This window comes from Panthera onca, chromosome A1 (assembly GCF_046562875.1).
Source record: "Panthera onca isolate mPanOnc1 chromosome A1, mPanOnc1 haplotype 2, whole genome shotgun sequence".
Lineage (NCBI taxonomy): Eukaryota > Metazoa > Chordata > Mammalia > Carnivora > Felidae > Panthera > Panthera onca.
Window position 1 is genome coordinate 25,639,717 of NC_138339.1, and position 18,406 is coordinate 25,658,122.

Genomic DNA, 18,406 nt, shown 5'->3' on the forward strand with positions numbered 1-18,406 from the left:
CAAGCCTGGAGGAGGAGCAGCTTGGTATACTTGAAAATGTTCTGTTTCTCATTTATTGAGGATGTGGGCAACCCTTTGTAGGCACATGAAGGCCAGAAGCAGTCCAACACATTAAGGATTTGGTGGTTGACATTCTTTGCTTGTGATCAGGTGATGTGTAGAATGTGGCAACATTCCAGTGGTGAAGGCGTTTCCCTGGATCCATCTGGGGTTTGTGCTTCCTTATCTTGGGTGGCATAAGTAGAGGGTCCAGCCCAGCCTAGTTTCCTGACTTTGAGCAAGTGTGTTTTCTTTGCTAAAGCTTTCATGGTCCTGAATACCACTAATTACTTATCTTGTTTGATGTTCTATTTATTGTTATTCCTTAAGATCTGGAGTAGTTATTGTGTGTCAGACTTCACATGCATTATCTCACTTATATTATTTCCTGCTTCTAAGTGTTTGGCACCCCTCAAGTACATGAAACGCAACTGAGCCCAGCCTCTGCCCTCTCAAGCCAAGTATCCCTGAAGAGGACATCCCTGCCCTTTCACTCTTCCTGGTTGACACAGTTTCCAATAGCCTTCTGTATCCTAGTCACCCCATGTCTGCATGGTTTTCATTGGGGGTCCTCTCAAAGCGACACCCAGACTGAAAATGACACTCCTTGTGTGCCAGGAACAACCCAAACTAGAACCATTATCAAGAAGTGGACTTGATGCTCATTTAATGCAGCACACACTTGTCAATGCTTATTACCAGTTGTGTCTTAATTCCAGCCAACACCTCTCCGGAGACCCCCAACTCAGTATCTGTTTTCACTGGAATGCTGTGAGGCAGTGATTCTTGTTGTTGTGCAGTTGATATTTTCATCCTAAGAGCAGAACTTTACATGTCTCTCAGTTTATCTATTCTTTACCTTGGGAACTTGCAGAGTAATGACATCAAAACTATATGAATGGTGGGGCATCTGGCTGGCTCAATCAGTAGAGCATGCCACTCTTGATATCTGGGTTGTGAGTTCAAGCCCCACATTGGACGTAGAGTTTACTTAAAAAAATTTAAGTTTGCGGGGCGCCTGGGTGGCTCGGTCGGTTAATTGTCCAACTTTGGCTTAAGTCATGATCTCGCGGTTAACGAGTGCAAGCCCGCACTCAGAGCCTGGATCCTGCTTCAGATTCTGTGTCCGCTCTCTATCTGCCCTTACCCCGCTAGTGTTCTGTCTCTCTCTGTCTCTCAAAAATGAATAAAAATGTTAAAAAATTTTTTTTTAATTTAAATTTGTTTTTTTAACTAGATGAATGGGAGGCTAGCATAATTCTGATGTAAGAAATTGTTGAGGGAATGGAGAATTATTGTTTTTGTAGTCATATGTAAGGATTGGCTCTGTGAATAGAAAACTCCATTTCTAATTACCTACTCTAGGGTTTTTTTCATTACTAATTTCTAGTTCGTGGGGATTTTGGTTTGCTTGGGGGTTATTTTTAGCATCAACAATTATGTAGATTAAAAGAATGAACTGAGCATTGAGCCTCTTTGGGAAGCTTAGTACCTCTGTTGCTTCACCAGGTTGTTAATCACACGGGTTCCGCGGGTGCTGCTGAATGCGTCTGCCCGATGCGCTGGTCGAGATGGATGGTGTGAGGGTTTCATCCGGCATTTCTGTGTGTGTTGCAGTTACCTGGCTGAGCAGTGCTGGAATGGCGGCTTTATCTACCTGATCATGCTGCGCCGCTTCAAGCACAAAGTTCACTCTCCGTATAATGGCAACGGTACCAACAGCTCTGAACCAGGAGAGACGCCAACCTTGGAGCTGGGTGACCAAACTGTGAAAAAGGGAAAAAGAGCAAGAAAGTTTGGGGTCATTTCCAGGCCTTCTACCCACAAAGCCACTGAAGAACCCAAGAGCAGTACTGGCTGTGAGTTGGACAATGACCCCATCTCTGAGCCGGACAACGGCCCAGACCCCGAACTTGGCAATGGCCATGCTTTTGAGCTAGAAAATGGCCCGGAATCTCTGAAGGAGCTGGCTGGATCCCATCTAGACAAGTCAGAAGCAGACAGAGGGACAGAGCATAGAATTCCAAAGACAGATGCTGCTCTACCTACAAGCAATGACAAACGTTGCTTCTCAAAATCTGGGAAGACAGACTTCCAATCAAGTGACTGCCTGGCACGGGTAAGCTTTTGTTTGCTTATCGAACCTGAATTTCAAACAAAGTACTGTTGAAATAGCTTTTAAGGCTCAGAAAATCTATCTAAGATGGCCTTGTATTTAGAAGCCAACACATTTAGTAAGATAAATGATCAGAGGACATAATAATAACAACAACAAAAAATCCAAATCATTTCATCCACTTAAATAAAGAGCTAGTTGAGTGATCCTAAGTGGAAAATTCAAGCCCTTCTGTGGTATAATTTGAGTCGTCTGAGGCCCAGATAAAGTACTCGAACTGCATCATTATTTATCACTACTGTCACCAGTGGAATTGCCACTAGTGAGGCCAAGAATTCCTGGTGGCAGTTGATAGCAAAAACATTCAAACATTCAGTCCTCAGTATTACACAGGAAGGATGTTCAACACTTAGGGAAACATCTGCTTTTATTTTTAACACTTCAAAACCAGTGATATTTTTATGGGTTCGTGTTATTACGTTGCTGAATTCCAGTGAAGTTGGGGGAAATTTCACAGATATCTCTGATACTATGATATCCAGCTGTGATGGTCAGGGTTGGTCTTACCTAAAGGCAAAGCAGATGTGGTATACTCTGAGTGGTAACAGGTCCACTTCTAGCTTCAAATTTTCTCCTCCATTGTAGCCAACATTCTCTCATGAAATTATATTTCTTTAGGGCAAGCACGTTCCTTCCAAGAATCTTCTTGGCAGATATGCCTGTGGGTTCCTAAAGAAGCAGTAACTTGCTATGTTGTTTCTGATTGGTTTCCTCTCTGAGTCCCTGTAGGAGACACCCCTTAAGGATGAAAGAGAAAGCTGGGAAGATAAGAAGCATCAAGTTCAGCTTTGCATACTGCTGAAATGGTACCCTGGGAATGAGTCTAATTTCTAGAAAGGCTATTTCATGCATATTTCTCCAATCATAGCCAATCTGTATAATGGGATTAGAGGAATCAAAATAATCCCTCTCTCAAGGAACCATGTTCCTTCATTTGAGTATCTGGGTGGTCTTCATAAAGCCTTACCCAAAGGAGGCATGATTTGTAGATAGAATTGTAAATAAAGGAGAAGAAAAAAGTAATGTCTCTATCAATGATTCTCTACCAACTTTATGGTTCTCCTCAAAAAAGAATTAAGGTCAATAAAAAGATTATAATGTGGACCCCCCAAATTAAGGACAATAAAAAGATTATAATTTGTTTCTTTCTGATGAGTACTATATTTGGATATGACTTTTTCTCCTAATGATTAGATTATGAATACAGAGAAAGCTGAGGATGAGTAAGTTAGGGAGTGTTGGTTAGCTTAATCATTTTGAAGGTTTAAGTTAGCAAAAGAGACTAAATCTCACATATATTCCAAAGAATAGGCTTTCATTTGGCCTAGGACACAGTAGAAATAATTTGGAAATGACTTTAAAAGAAAAAAAAAAAAAAAACTTTTAAGAGGCTACTCATTCTCTGCTAACCTTTTTTTTTTGTTTGTTTGTTTATGACAGAGACAGAAACAGAGCAAGAGTGGGGGGGTGGTGTGCAAAGAGAGAGGAAGACGTAGAATCTGAAGCAGGCTCCAAGTTCTAAGCTGTCAGCACAGAGCCTGACATGGGGCTCAAACCCACGAACCGCAAGATCTTGACCTGAGCCCAAGTCGGACACTTAACCAACTTGAGCCACCCAGGTGCCCCTCTCTGCTAAACTTAACTAAAAGCAGTAACATAAAAGTGAATTTCTGGATTAGACTATTTGAAGACTACACATATCAGACTTCCTTTGCCTGGTTTTTGCACTCAAGATCAAATGTCAAAGAAGATATAAATGAAATGGTGATTTAAAAAAAAAACAAAAACAAAATCTATTGCCTTTAGGACATTTTTTTTAAAGCCACATGCCTATAGAAAGGAGAGATCTGCCATCTGGACTTTGCATTCTTCACAACTGCCCATAATCTATAGATTGAATGTTGACCCTGGGTTATACTTTACATCTTAGAAAGTTGGAATGGGCCATACACCCTTTTAGGCATGAATATCTTTTAGGACCCTTTTCAAACCAAGAAGCATCATCATTCAATGCATTTACCCAGGATTGATAGAGTTGGCAAGAAGTAGATCTTCACTGCTTCCCCAACATCCAGATTGGAACCAGTAGACCATCACAGAAGGTGGTGTAGGTTCTTGGGCTGAGCGGATTTTTATTTTTACTCCAGGATGAGCCCAAAATCATGCTAAAATGGAATTTCCAGAAAAAACAAAAATTAGGCATTTACCTCTTAAACCCTTGGGGCAAAAAATTCTATTCCATTTGAATAATGGGAGATTAAACATGTCAGCATTGTTCTGTTTCTGCTTTATTAATGATTTAATATAAATCTACAAAGAATAAATTACAGAATAGGTTTATAATCATTCAGACCATTTTTATTTGTGAGATGCTTCTTTTCACAGACTGTTATTTGTTACATAAAAATAAATCTTCTGTCTTTATTTTTATACCCTCTTTTCCTTTAACAGAGCTGTAGGAAACATTTTATCTAGTAAATATCTTCTTTTAAAAAAACATATGTTTCTATAAAATATTAACACATAATAAGACACATGCAACCAGATTAATTTTTTAAATTATAAAAGTTGGGCCCATTGTCTAAAACGTTAGAATCTCCTAGGACATAGATAAGCAGTTTTAGAAATGAGTTCAGAGTTCCTTACTCCCTGTCTAGTGAAGATCATTATTCATCCAAGGGAACAGTTCTTGCAAGCCTGTTTACTACAAATGTGTATTTTTGTAATGCAGCATGGTAAAAATAAGTACAACTTAGTCACATAATAGGGAGAAAAAGAACCCTACCATTTACCAGTCAGGCAAGTTTCTTCATAGTTGGCATGTGTGTCTGTGGGTCCATTTGTGGTCTCACCCTAACACTTGTAATTCACCCTATAGAGTATCCGAACTCTTCCCTAGACCTTCAGCAGAGACCTCAGGAAGGCTGAGTGGTTCAGTGCAAGTGGTCTGCAGAGACCTCAGGAAGGCTGCCCCAGGTCTGAATCTGCAGGAAAAGGTAACTGAGGAGAATCACATCCAGGACATCTCCTGGGTAGTTTTATGTTTGCATCAAGCAGAGACAGCATGAGGATGATCCTATTCTAGTAAGCAATGGGTGAACGTCTATCCTTCTATGTGGTAATGTCTCCTAAGTCCGTGTCTGCTCCTTTACCTCTCTCCTGAGCGCCCCCGCCCCAAGCTTTCTACCACCTACCTGCAGTAGGTCTCCCATCTTAGATATTTCACATCGATGCATCATTTTCCCACCCAGCTGGCTCCAATGTTCCAGGTCCCATCACTCTCAAAGTCGCCCAAGCCAGAAACCTGAGTTTCAGCTAGCAGTTACTCACCTGGTTTGTCTATAACTTTCCGTGGTTTTGTACTGACAGTCCCATGCCAGGAAATTGGGACAGTTGGCATCCTGGAGTCAACTGAAATACTGGCCTCTTCCTTCCCCATGTCCAGTCGAACACCAAATCCTATCAACTCTGGCTCCCTGTAGGGTCTCCCTCCTCACCCCACTTCTCTCTCCCACTCCCACTTCTATGGCTATAGGTCCGGACCAAGCTGCTTTCGTTTCCCATGTGGGTGGTCATAGTAGTCTGCTACCCATCCGTGTCCAGTGTCTTCCTGTCATCTGCTGTCCCCACAGCAGCCAGAGGGACCTTTCTAAAGAGACTCCATCAGTCATGCATGTACCTGCTCACACACACTGCAGCTTAAGCCCTTTGGATGGGTCCACTTTACCCTCAGGGTAATATCTGAACACCTTAGCTTGACAAAGCACACGAGGCCTTTCACTCTCTGATCCCTGCTTAACTTTTTGCCTTCATCTCTCACTGCTTTCTTCCTCCTCAGTTTAGACTGAATTAGCCACATTTTTTCCCAAAAGGCTACCCTATCTCCTGTGAGCCTTTGCAGCTGCTGCTCTCACCATTCTGTTTCTTCTCCCCTCCCCCATGTAGCTTAGCGTCTTCCATTTCTGGGGGACACACTCCTCTAGGAGGCTTCTGGGGACCCCCCCCCCCCACCTGTACCATCTTTAAGCATCTCCTCTTTGGGCTCCTGCATTATCCCCTCCTTATCTTGATCAATGCATGAATCCCACATATTCCAGTTGCCATAGGGCTTGTTGTGTCCCCAGTAGACTTTAAGGGCAAGGACCTTATTTGTCTTTGTGTCCTGGCTCAGTGCCTTGCACCTGCAGGTGTTCTGTGCCCATTTATTAATGAAAGCACCCAAGAGCTCCAGGCCTAAGGGGCACCTGGGTGGCTCAGTCGGGTAAGTGTCCGACTTCAGCTCAGGTCATGATCTTGTGGTTCATGAGTTCAAGCCCAGCATCAGACTCTCTGTTGTCAGTGCAGAGCTTCCTTCAGATCCCCTGTCCCCTTCTCTCTGCCCCTCCCCAAATCACATGCACACTCTCTCTCTCTCTCTCTCAAAAATGAATAAATATTTTTTAAAAAAGAGCTCCAGGTCTGAGAGATGGGATACTATGTTCCAGCCCTAGTTCTTCCTTCCCCAACTCTGTGGCCTTCAAGCTGCCATGTTCTTTCTCTGAGCTTCTGTTTTCTCACCTATAAACTGAGCATTTTGGTCTGCTACCTCAGGAACTTCAACCCTGACATATCACACATCATTTCTTACTGATCATTCTAAATAAGAAGGGATAAGCAAACAGTCTCAGAATCTAAGTTTGCAACTAGAGCCAGACCACTTACTGCAGTAAAATTCTAGTTGGATGATGTTTCTTCTCACATTTGGGGAAAAGATGCTATTGTGAAATATTATTTTTGGTTCCAACAGAAGATGAGGTCATTTAAATGCTGCCGAGACAGCTCCCTTTAATGTACCACCTCTGTTTTGTAAATAAATCCCCCCCCCTTTTTTTTTTTTTTTTGGCCTCTGTGAGGAGATGCATGTATGAGCTCACACAGTAATTGGCGTTTTTATAGGAAAGGGTAGCACTTCAACAACATTAATATAAATGTCCATAGCGTCCAGTTTTGCGTGGTTTGGCTTTTTCTCAACAGGCTGACAATCTCGTTGCCCTTTAAGCCAATGCAAAAGGAAGCAAAGGCTTGAGCCATCTGTCTAGACAGGATCTGTTTCAGAACTCAATCATCTCTACAACTGGATCGGGTGTTCACACGCTAAACATTGGCAAGCGTGCAGGTATCCCGTCTGGGTGAGCCTCTTAACATCAGTCTCAATAACTTCTGAAAAACCGTAGGATGAGTGTATAAACATCCCACATTTATTAATTCTATGGCATTTATACAGTATTGTTATGTGCTAGGCACCGTTTTGTTGCTGGAGAACCCACTGATAAATGAGAGACAAGGTTCCTGTGCCATGGCACTTAACACAAATAAGGGGCCACAGGGAATAAATAAGCAAATTGATGAATCAGAATGTTAGATGGTGACAACAAGTACTATAAATGAAATCGGTGAAGTGAAAGATGACTGGGCAGTGTCCTGGTGGGGTTAACTGAAATTGGTATCACTGAAGGCCTAATTAAACAGACAATGTTTGAGCCGAAGCCTGAATGTCAGGAAAGGACAGCCGTGCAACATCTAGAAGCAGAATATTTCCATCGAGGAGGCAGCACATGTGGCTGCCCTAGGCAGGAGTGATTGGGTCTTCCAGGGATAGAGAGACAGTAAGTGCTGGGGAGAACACGGAGGTGGGGGAGGGGATATGATTTGGGATTGCAGGCAAGGCTAGAGATGGAGGTTTGTGTTCGCCATCTCAAAGATTTGGACTTCAGTCTGTGTCTACTAGGGAGCTGTTGGAAGGTTTAAGCTGAGTGCATCATGATGTATGTTGTATAATGGAGAATAGGGTATTGTAGGAGATGAGGAAAAAAAGGGAGACCATACTGGAGACTACTGTGATAATCCATATTAGAGATCCTGGTGGTCTTGACCAGAGTGGTGGCAGGAAGGAGCAGGAGTAGATAGACGTGGATGTGTTTTACAAGTAGAGCCTACAGATCTTGCTCATGGTTTGGGTATAGGAAATAGAAGGAGGAATCAAAGCTAGCGAGCTTTTAGTTTGCATATCCTCTTTAGCTGGCATAAATGATGGTGCTTTTCCCATGGAGGTGGGAGAGCCAGGAGGGAGAGGGAGGCAGAGTCCTGTTTTGACCATACTGAAGTGCGTATTACATACCCATGCAGAATTCTAAGGAGGCAGTTGGAAATCTACTTAATATTCTATTTAAGTTGGCCTGTTGATTTTTGGCGAGTGCCAGCTTTAGCCTCATAAACTTCAGACACTGATTTTATTTGTAACTGAACACTGCTCTCAGCTGTAGGCAACTAGATTTAATACTGACAGTTGTACAATTGAGACTGATAACATCTGCCACTTCCTGTTTGTGTCTTCCTTTGTGTATCTTTGAACTCCTCATTAGATGATCAAGAAAACTTGCACTAATTTCTTTGAATCCCCCCCCATCCCCCCCTGCCCCCCTTATAGTTCTTACTTTCAGGTATGGAGAGAAAACTCATGGTATTAGATAAAAGTGAAAAAGAAGAAGATCTGTTTCTTGACTGTATCGTTGGGGGCTGTATTACAGATTGATCATTCCTACTTTCTGAAGCCATTTTTATTAGATATTTGCTTTATTTTGCTTTTAACTACTTGTGTGTATATTGGGCAGGGGAATGGAGTGGGCCTGTGAGTGCTCTTACTGAAATTTGTCTTTAGCTCTTTTGTCAAGAGTATATGTTAGGTCATTATTCTTTCTCCACGATCATAGGTTTGCATGTTTCTTGTCACAAGTCCTACTTCTTTTTTTTTTTTTTTAATTTTGTAATGTTTATTTATTTGTGAGAGGTGTGGGGAGGCAGAGAGAGAAGGAGACACAGAATCACAAGCAGGCTCCAGGCTCTTAGCTGTCAGCAGTACAGAGCCGATGTGGGGCTCAAACTCAGGAACCATGAGATCATGAGCTGAGCCGAAGTCAGATGCTTAACTGACTGAGCCACCCAGGTACCCCTCAAGTCCTATTTGTAAAGGCATTTAAAAATTAGAAAGGACTGTGTATCTAATATTGTCATACCATCTGTGAACCATACTTAACATGTTCTGTTTAACAAAAGGATGGTAAGACAGATGTAACTGGTAATGGGATGGATAGGTTTTTATTAATTTGGGCTAAAGCCAAATGGGTTTGCTTATTTCTTGACTCTCCTAATAGTCCCTGTTGCTTTTGGGAAGGGATTTCACAGCTTTTCTGGACTGGGAGAGGGAAGAGCACTGTCCCATATCTTCAGGACCCTAGTAGCCATAGCATATCTTCCATGGAAAAAACAAGTCAAGCCACCATTCCGCTCTAGTTTCTCAGCTATTTTGTTAGGCCCAGGGAGTCAGCTATGGGACTGACCCAGGTGCTAGTTTGGGATGCCCAGCAAGCTGGGACAACAGCTAGTCAGCACGTCTCTGAATTTGTTCCCTTTGGGGCTATGCACTAGGCCACGGCCTCATGTACTCAAAGTGTCAAAAACTGCCATGTCATAAGTAGCACTGATTCTCAAGGATGGCATCTTGGACATAGTGGAGCTGTGAGAGACTTGGAAGGCCAAGGAGGTTGTTTCTGAATGGAGAAGAGAGAAAGGTGTTCCAGAGGTCAGAGGCAACACACCAAAAACCATGAAGTCCAAAGTGAAATGATTGGATGATATAGGGATTGTTGACAAGTTCATGAACTACTGTGGTAAGCCAGTGACTTCTGAAGTTACATTTGGCCAGACAGGCCTCGTTTGTCTGTGGTCAGCAGATGAAGGAGACTGTTGGCAAACACTGCATGTTGCTGAGCAATGGAGCCCCGCTGAGTAGTGCTATAGTAGAAAAAGTATAGGATCCAACAGGTCTCTGTCTGTTAATAATTTCCCCAGACGTTCCTTTTGCTGCACATCAGTGACCATTTAACATCTGGTTTTTTTACTACTGCATAAAGTTTCATTTTAGTTTCTGACTGTGTATTTCAGATTTTCTGAATGCTTTGCATTCTTTCTCTTTTGCAAGCAGCTTAAATGGGAAGGTTGCCTATTTCTAGGGGGAGGATGGGTTTGTTCATATTGGACTGTAATGGTTTCATTGGACCTTCATGATAAATGAGGAAAGGACATGGCGCTTTTTTTTAATATGTTGAGGAATGCATTGTGACCCATACCCACATACCTAGAGATAAGAGGAACTTATAGGAGTGAGCATAAAGTAAGACCCTCCCAAAGGAAATCACTTTGGAAGGTTTTTCTTTCATTTCTCTGAACAACCAAGTATCTGAGGTAACTCAAACATTTTGTATTGGGTATATGTTTGCATCCTTCGAATAAAATAGGGAGTCAAGAGGAGAATTAACCAAAGTAGAAAAGCTACCAGTAATCCAGAGGACTTACAGACATGGTTAGCTTTTTAAAAGGATAGATTTTTATTAGGGTGTTTTAATGTATTTAAAAAGTGTACAGACCCATGTCTAGAGAAGCCAATAATAAATTCATCAATTAATATCCTGTTTTGGTTTCTCTTGCCAAAGTTCTCATTTATATGTTCTAAGGAAGTTTGAGATTCAATTCAACATGATGTATTTTTTTTTTAATTGAAGTGTAGTGGACACACAATGTTACATTAGTTTCAGACGTACAACATAGTGATTGGCCAACTCCGCCATGCTGTGCCCACCACAAGTGTAGCTACCATCTGTCACTATGCAACACTGATGCAGTACCATTGGGCATATTATGGTATGATGGTTTTAACACATATGTGTGCGTACATAAGTAATATATGGTTAGCAGTCAGCATTTATTATGTCTCTACTAGGTGTCGGAAGCACTGCTCCTTCCATAAATATCTCACGTAATCCTAATGACAAACTTGAAAGTATTCATAATTATCCCCACTTTAGAGGCAAGGAAACAGAGGGTTTTAGGCATAGGTGGCTTTCATAATTACTAAGTGGCAGAGCTGGGCTCAAATGAGTTGAAGTCTCCAAGACCTATCCTTGTCTTCCTTTCATCTTCCTTTATTTATTAGTAGCTGTGTGTAAATAAATGGAACCCAGACACAGCCAGTGTTTACACACACAGTGGTATCTGGGTTTCAGGCAGAAGAAGCTTTACTTAACATAACCTTGATCAGGAAATTCGATAGTCACTCTTATTGTCCAATATTATAGCCACTAGCCACAGGTAACTATGTAATTTAATGTAAACTAAATGAAATGAAAAATGTAACATCCCAGTTGCCACTAGTCGAGCCCTTGATGGCCACCTGTGGCTAGTGGCTCCATGTTGGATCGTACAAATATAGAACATTTCCATCATCATAGAATGTTCTCTTGGGCAGGACTGGCAGCTAGAGACTATGACTTAGCACATGGAACTTTTCCTTCTGTGGTCATCTTCAGTACCTGTTGACAATTGAAGAATATTTGGCCTGACCTAACAGCTCCACTCTCCTGTGTCAATGCCACGTGTCTGTCCGTATACTTCACAGTATGCTCACTTTTTCTTCCAAGGAGGAAGTTGGCCGGATATGGAAGATGGAGCTGCTTAAGGAATCGGATGGGCTGGGAATTCAGGTTAGTGGAGGCCGAGGATCAAAGCGCTCACCTCACGCTATCGTTGTCACTCAAGTGAAGGAAGGAGGTGCCGCTCACAGGTGACTAGATAACTCTTCCCCTTTCTCTGACTCCTCGTCCTCTCCCTTCCCTTCCTCCGGGGGCTAGGACTCTTCTATTTGGCCAAAGCCCTGGTAATTACAGTTTATCCTTCGGGAGCATGGAAGAAAATCAGGCAGGAGCAGTTCCAATTAAACACACCCCTGGGCACAGGAAGTGGCTAGTTGCTGGAGATACTGTAGGCTCCTCCAGATCATAGAGAGATTGCATTTCTTTCCAGTCTGTTTTGAGTTTCAAGTGATTGTTACTTACACTAACTTTTGGGATACTGGTAATATGTGGTTACCTATTGAGACTATGCCATGCAACAGAAAACCACTTTCCTGAATCTTAACCCCTATAAGATGGTGGCTAATGACTTGGGAAAGTCATTGATTTTAAATGTGACCACAGTTCATGTGATCTGTCAGGGCTCTCAGGATTCTACACACACATGGATACGTGTGTCATGCAGATGTGGAGTGGTAAACAGTAAATGTGAATTTTTCTCCTTGTGACCTTGAATAATTCATACTTCAAACCTTCTTTTTAAGTCTGAACTGTTGTTTTAAGTAGGAAGAAGGACAGTGCTTAGGCAGAGCATGCACAAAGAAGGAGTCCGTTTGGAGTTACAAGGATGTAGCTATCCCAAAATATAAAGCATGCTTTTGCCTTGCTAGCTGATTGCTTCCGCATACACAGGGTATCTACTACTTGCAAGGCACGTTGGGGTGTGTACATGCGTTGCATGCCCACATGTATACAGCAGGTGTGTAGAGGTAGAGTTTCACTGATGAGGGAGGTAAATCTAGTTGAGAATTTGGTGTTCCATTCAGGTATCCTGGTTATAAAGGGGATAAGACAAATCTGAGTAGTGTTGGCCTGTCCCAGACCAAGAGAGGACTGAAAAATTTATCTCATGAAGTGGCGTTGAAGAAGCTGGAGGTAAAAAATGGAAAACTGAGGAGAGGACCAGGGTATAAATTAGCGAAGTGTGTCATGTCCCTGTTCTAGTCTTGTAACTAGAGATTAAGTTGCCAATAACTAGAGATAAGGTTAACTGCACTGGTCAGTTGTCTGGGCAGCAGTCATTAGGGAAGGATTAAGACTCTAGTTTTTATCCAGAAGAGCATCACTAAATTTTCCAAATGAGGTGTATACCTTGAGGAATTCCCATCAGAGAGCCATTTTCCCATTAATGCTACTAGGCCTTGGATTCTAGCATGTCTTTGGAAGGTTGGCAGTTAGAAAATTCCTGTGCCCAGAGATAAACTTAAGAAGAGCTGTTCTTGTCTGTTTTCTATGTGAGCTGTTTTTAGTAGGTGTCACCATTAGACACCCATTTTCTTTTCACCCTGAACCCTGAGTTTTATGTGTGTCTTTCTCTCTCTCTCTTTCTGGAGTATATAATTCACATGTGTGGCATTCTAGGTAATAACAGGAGATGAGGGAGATGGAATTGAAGAGGGAAATAAGAAAAGGGATGTGGGTAGGAATGGTCTTGCATAAATTCAACGACAGTGGTCAGAACTTTGTGTTCGTTTTTACTCTTGATCCCTGTTCACCTGGGCCCACACACCTCCTTGAGCTTCCAGTTTGTTCTCTGTGGGTTTCCTATTCCCCTTCTCTTTCCATTCCAAGCAGCTAGAAGGGTTCTTAGCATTTCTCTGCTTTAGGGATTTTTGAAGGACAGAAAGCAGAGGCTGTCAGAAGTCTCTGGTGCCTCCTGTGTTCTGTTAAAGGCTAAATTCATAGAAAAGACTATGATGCATGCCCTAGAGGATTAAGAGAAAGAAACTGGTGAGGGAGAGTAGGATGAGAGAAGCTGGTTTATTCACTGAAGGAGAGTGGAAATGTTGGAGAGAAAGTTGGTGAATCTGGGAATATGGGGGGCATGCACATGTCCAACAGCAGCACCCTGGGCATTGATGTAAAGCCTTCAGAAGGGATGGTGGGGTCCTAGGCTTAGGGTCCATCTGCATCACCAGATTTCCTATCCCATATTTAGCAATGGAGATGAAAAACCTCCTTTGGGATCATGGGAGGCCAGACCATTGGAGGTTGAAGTGGAACCCACAAGACTGCCGACCCACCGTGACTGAAAGGGCCTGTGCAATGCTCTGACACAGGGTGCCATGGCAGACCCTTGACCCACCCTTGAGCCTCTTGCCAGCCCAATGGGAAGGAAGCTGTTAGTTAGCTATAATTTACTTTAGAAGGAATAAAGAAACATTTGTAGACCAGGTCTGATAGCTGCAATAGCAGTAAATTGGTCATTCTGTTTGTTTGCTTTTGTATTCATCCTTCTGCTGGTGAAGCTTGGCTGTAGGATGGAAAGAAACCTCATCCTCAAGGTCCTATAACTGTGTGTTTTGGGGACGAGGGCATGTCACCTGGAAAGAGAGAGGGCAGCAGTTTAGACAAGGCTTTTGGTCAAGCTTAAGATACCTTTGTTTGGGGGTGCTTAGCTCAGTGACTCAGCTGAGAACTCGGTTGTGAGGGCAGGATGGCAGATAGGATTGAGGTAAGAATGACTTAACTGTCCAAAAACCATGGGGTCTTCGTTCCTCTATCATTGTCTCCCCCTGGATGGGAGGCATTTCATTAAAGTTGATGCAAGATATGGTAGTGACTTAAGAACTTGCCTACTACCAGGCAACCACTTGAAATCATGGAGCTTCCCTAAGTGGGCATCAGGGGACCCAGCCAGACCAAAGGATAAATCCCATCCCAAACTATTGCTGGCCATCTCTCCTTTATCCTCAGCCTGATTTTAACTGTGCCCTCTCACGACCCTCCCCAGCTCCAGGAAAATGTCCCTTCTCAAGCCCAGAATATCTTCACAAGGGATTTTTTTCCCATCTCCATTTCCTCAGGGATGGCAGACTGTCCTTAGGAGACGAGCTGCTGGTAATCAATGGTCACTTATTGGTGGGTCTCTCCCATGAGGAAGCGGTGGCCATTCTTCGCTCAGCCACTGGAATGGTTCAGCTGGTGGTAGCCAGCAAGGTAGGTAGTTTGGTTATTTTTTATATCTATTTTTAATGATGGTGGTGAATTCGGATTTGAGCCCTCCCCATCCCGCACACAAACACTGACACACATGCTCGCACTTGGGCCATTTAAACAGCTCACACTCGCACATACACATACTTGGGCCATTTAAACAGCTGTGATTCTATAGTGTAAGCCCATGAGGACGGCCTTTAGCTGAAATAGTAGATGGAAGAGCAGTGCTCAGACTGAGGAAAAGGGAAGGATGGTAGGGTGGACAGAAATTCAAGGTGGAGAGAGCAGCCTCTCTCCCAAGGAGACACTCAAGAAGAGACACGGAAGCCCGCCGGATGGCCGGGATGCCAGAGGCATGGAGCTGTGTATTTTCCAGGTCCCGAAGGAAGAAAGGTTTAGGACTAGTCACAGGCAGGCCACAGGCCCTGGTTCTGACTCATGGCCTCACGGAGTGTTGGTGCTGCAGGAAGCCCTGTGAATCCTGTTTGTCTGGTCACCGTCCTCCGCTCCGTCCTCAGTTTCCCCAAGGAGCCAGTGAGGACTAACTCCCATAGCTGGTTCCCATCTCACAGAGGCCTAGATGCTATCTGCGATCTTCTTAATGCACAGCCGGTGTCTGTCCCCTTCCTCTGGCTGCCACCTCCTTTTCATAAGGGGCTCAAGCTGGTGTTTCTTGTATCCCCAGCCCCAGAGTGTGTTAAAATAGCACTGAGGTCCTGGGCCCCAGCATCTGCTTGTCCCCTGGTGTCTTAGCGCCCTGGATGAAGGCTGCAGGCCTCCACAGCTGTGTGACCAAAAGGAGGAGGACCAGAACCCTCTTGCTTCTGCCCCGTGGTTCTGTCTGCTGTTGATAAGACAGGAAAGTGTCCCCAGGACTCAGGAGCTAGTGCAGTGGAACCTGGGCTTCATTCTAGTTCCTGTAAGCAGTGGTGGGAAACCACCCCGGTGCTCCACCCTTCACGGCAATACGCTCTTGCCAGCGTGGCTCATTCTTTCCTCGTTATCCCTGCTATTTTTTTGAACCTCGCATCCACAGGCTCTTCTGTATTTTCTCTCTTAGATTACAAGGTCTAGTGCCTATTTTTGGAGTATTTAATAATTACAATATTTTAAACTATCTGAAAAATCTGTTTTCCTCTTTTCACACCTTTCACCCTAATCCCTTAACCCAGATTCTCAGGCTACCAACGAGAACACAGAGCCTTGACGCAGACTTGGGAGGAAGGGTTGGCTTTGAGGCCCCGGAGGCAGGAGTTGAGACAGCCTCCATTCACAGGTGCCCTCCTCCCCTTCCCAGAGATACCGCCGGGAGCCCTGCTGTCTCCTCACAGTCTATGGCTCAAGAACACAGGGGCTCTGGCACATGCATTATACCATGGCCACCGAACCTTTACTTCTACACTGACTTCTTTCTCCTGCTAGTTCAGAAAATGGAGAAGGGGGAATCTCTTCTATGTCAAGCTATCATCCACAAACACACAGAGCAAAGAAAACATAAAATAAAAATGAAAAAGGTCCACTTGTGGATAAGCATAATTAAGGAGCGTACAGGAGGGTGTTGAAGGCTGGTCTCCTGGATGATGCCTGATCTGTGGTCATGTTCACCGACTCAAAGAAAGGGCACTAATATGTATCAGGGACACACTGGATGCTATGTGCTTTTTACCTATGATCTCATTTAATTCTTGAAATCCCATGAGAGAGCTATTTGTTCTTTTTTTCCAAAAGATGAAGTAAAAATCTGAGGGGTTAATTAATTGACCCAGAGGTCACACAAGCAGTGGGTGGCAATAGCATGTTCCGTTGCGGGTCCATAAGACTTCAAAGTTAACTTCTTTCCATATACCAAGCTGTCTCTTAGTCAAATAAGATAGAAAGGACACAGAGCCAATGGTATTAGAGAGAGGTAATGTGTTCCTGCCAGAGGCTTTGACTTTTTTTTTTTTTTAAGTTTATTTGTTTATTTTGAGAGAGAGAGAGAGAGAGAGAGCAGGGAAGGAGCAGAGAGAGGGTGTCAGCACAGAGCCTGATGCAGGGGTTGAACTCACCAGCCATGAGATCGTGACCCTAGCCGAAACCAAGAGTCTGATGCCTAACCAGCTGAGCCACCCAGGAACCGCAAGGCTTTGACTTTTAAGGACACTCACTGGGTCTTTGTAAGGCTGAGCAGCAGTCTGGAGCCAGGAATGGGTGTTCCCATTGTCAATCTATTGCTGTTGGCCATCTGTACTGAATAATGGGCCTAAAAATGACCCAGACCACAGAGGAGTGACACCTTTCACCTCTTCCCATTGACTCTGTTTCCATCCAGGCAATACGTTGCCATAGCAGCTGCCTGCTCTTTGTTCCTGAGCTTAATCGGCGCCATCCGAGATGCTCAAAAGTCTGCCTTTCCATACCTCCTGGCATCCATTCCTCATCTTTATCCAACAAGAGCGAGTAATCCAGTCTTTATTTTCTCTTTATGTTTGAAGAGAGGGAGGGGAAAAAAAGAGATTTTTATTTGCTGAATAGAAAGAATAGTAAGAATATAAATTATTATTGTAGAACACAGTCCCTTTCCCCCCAAACTTTAGGGTGTTGTTTTGAAGATATAACAGTTACTTTCTTTGGGACAGGATATCTTGTGTTTCCCCACAAATACGTTGTTTGCTTATACATGGGAGCTTAGAAAGTTTTTGTTGAACGAATGAAATCAGAATATCCAAGTTTGCTTTCATATTCCTGGAAGTACATGCGTAGCAATATGATTTCTCTCTTTTTATCACTTTGTTTTTATTAACAAGTAATACGTATTTATTATATCTAATGTAGAAAACCTAGAAGAAAAGGAAGATAAAATTTTCATAATGCTACCAGTAATTCTTTCCATTAACTTATTTGTCTGTCCTTCCAGACGTGTTTTTTTAATGGAGTCAAACACAAGAGATGGATTGCCCCTGGAGGCAGACCTGCATAGACTTCAGAGGCACAGCCTTTAAAAAAGCTGTATATTTTGGGGCACCTGGGTGGTTCAGTCAGTTGAGTATTGAACTCTTGATTTCGGCTCGGGTCATGATTGGATTGAGCCCCACATCAGGCTCCGTGTTGAGCATGGTGCCTGCTGAAGATTCTGTCTCCCTCTCTCTTTCTCCCTCTGTCTCTCTCTCTCTCTCTCTCTCTCTCTCTCTCTCAAATAAAAAAATAAAATAAAATTTAAAAATAAAAATAAATAAAAACTATATATCTTGAGCACATTACTACATTTTTTTTTTTTAATTTTTTTTTTAACATTTATTTATTTTTGAGACAAAGAGAGACAGAGCATGAACGGGGGAGGGGCAGACAGAGAGGGAGACACAGAATCGGAAGCAGGCTCCAGGCTCCGAGCCATCAGCCCAGAGCCTGACGCGGGGCTCGAACTCACGGACCGCGAGATCGTGACCTGAGCTGAAGTTGGACGCTTAACCGACTGAGCCACCCAGGCGCCCCATTACTACATTTTTTTAAACCTCGGGGTTCTCACCTGGATAATAAGAATCCATAACTG

At 43.3% G+C, this 18,406-nt stretch overlaps 1 protein-coding gene across 9 annotated transcripts in view; it reads left to right on the forward strand.

Annotated features, from left to right (window-relative positions):
• Nucleotides 1–18,406, forward strand: part of PDZD2 (PDZ domain containing 2) — a 361,998-nt gene that overhangs the window by 261,474 nt on the left and 82,118 nt on the right. For 6 of the 9 annotated variants that reach the window (XM_060634411.3, XM_060634415.3, XM_078444632.2 and 3 more), the window contains 3 exons: nt 1,657–2,158; nt 11,728–11,870; nt 14,745–14,877. In XM_060634411.3, the coding sequence (XP_060490394.3) occupies nt 1,657–2,158; nt 11,728–11,870; nt 14,745–14,877 (778 nt within the window). Of the gene's footprint in view, nt 1–1,656; nt 2,159–11,727; nt 11,871–14,744; nt 14,878–18,406 lie in introns of those variants that run through there. The other 3 variants (XM_078444639.2, XM_060634416.3, XM_060634417.3) reach the window with 3 other exon arrangements.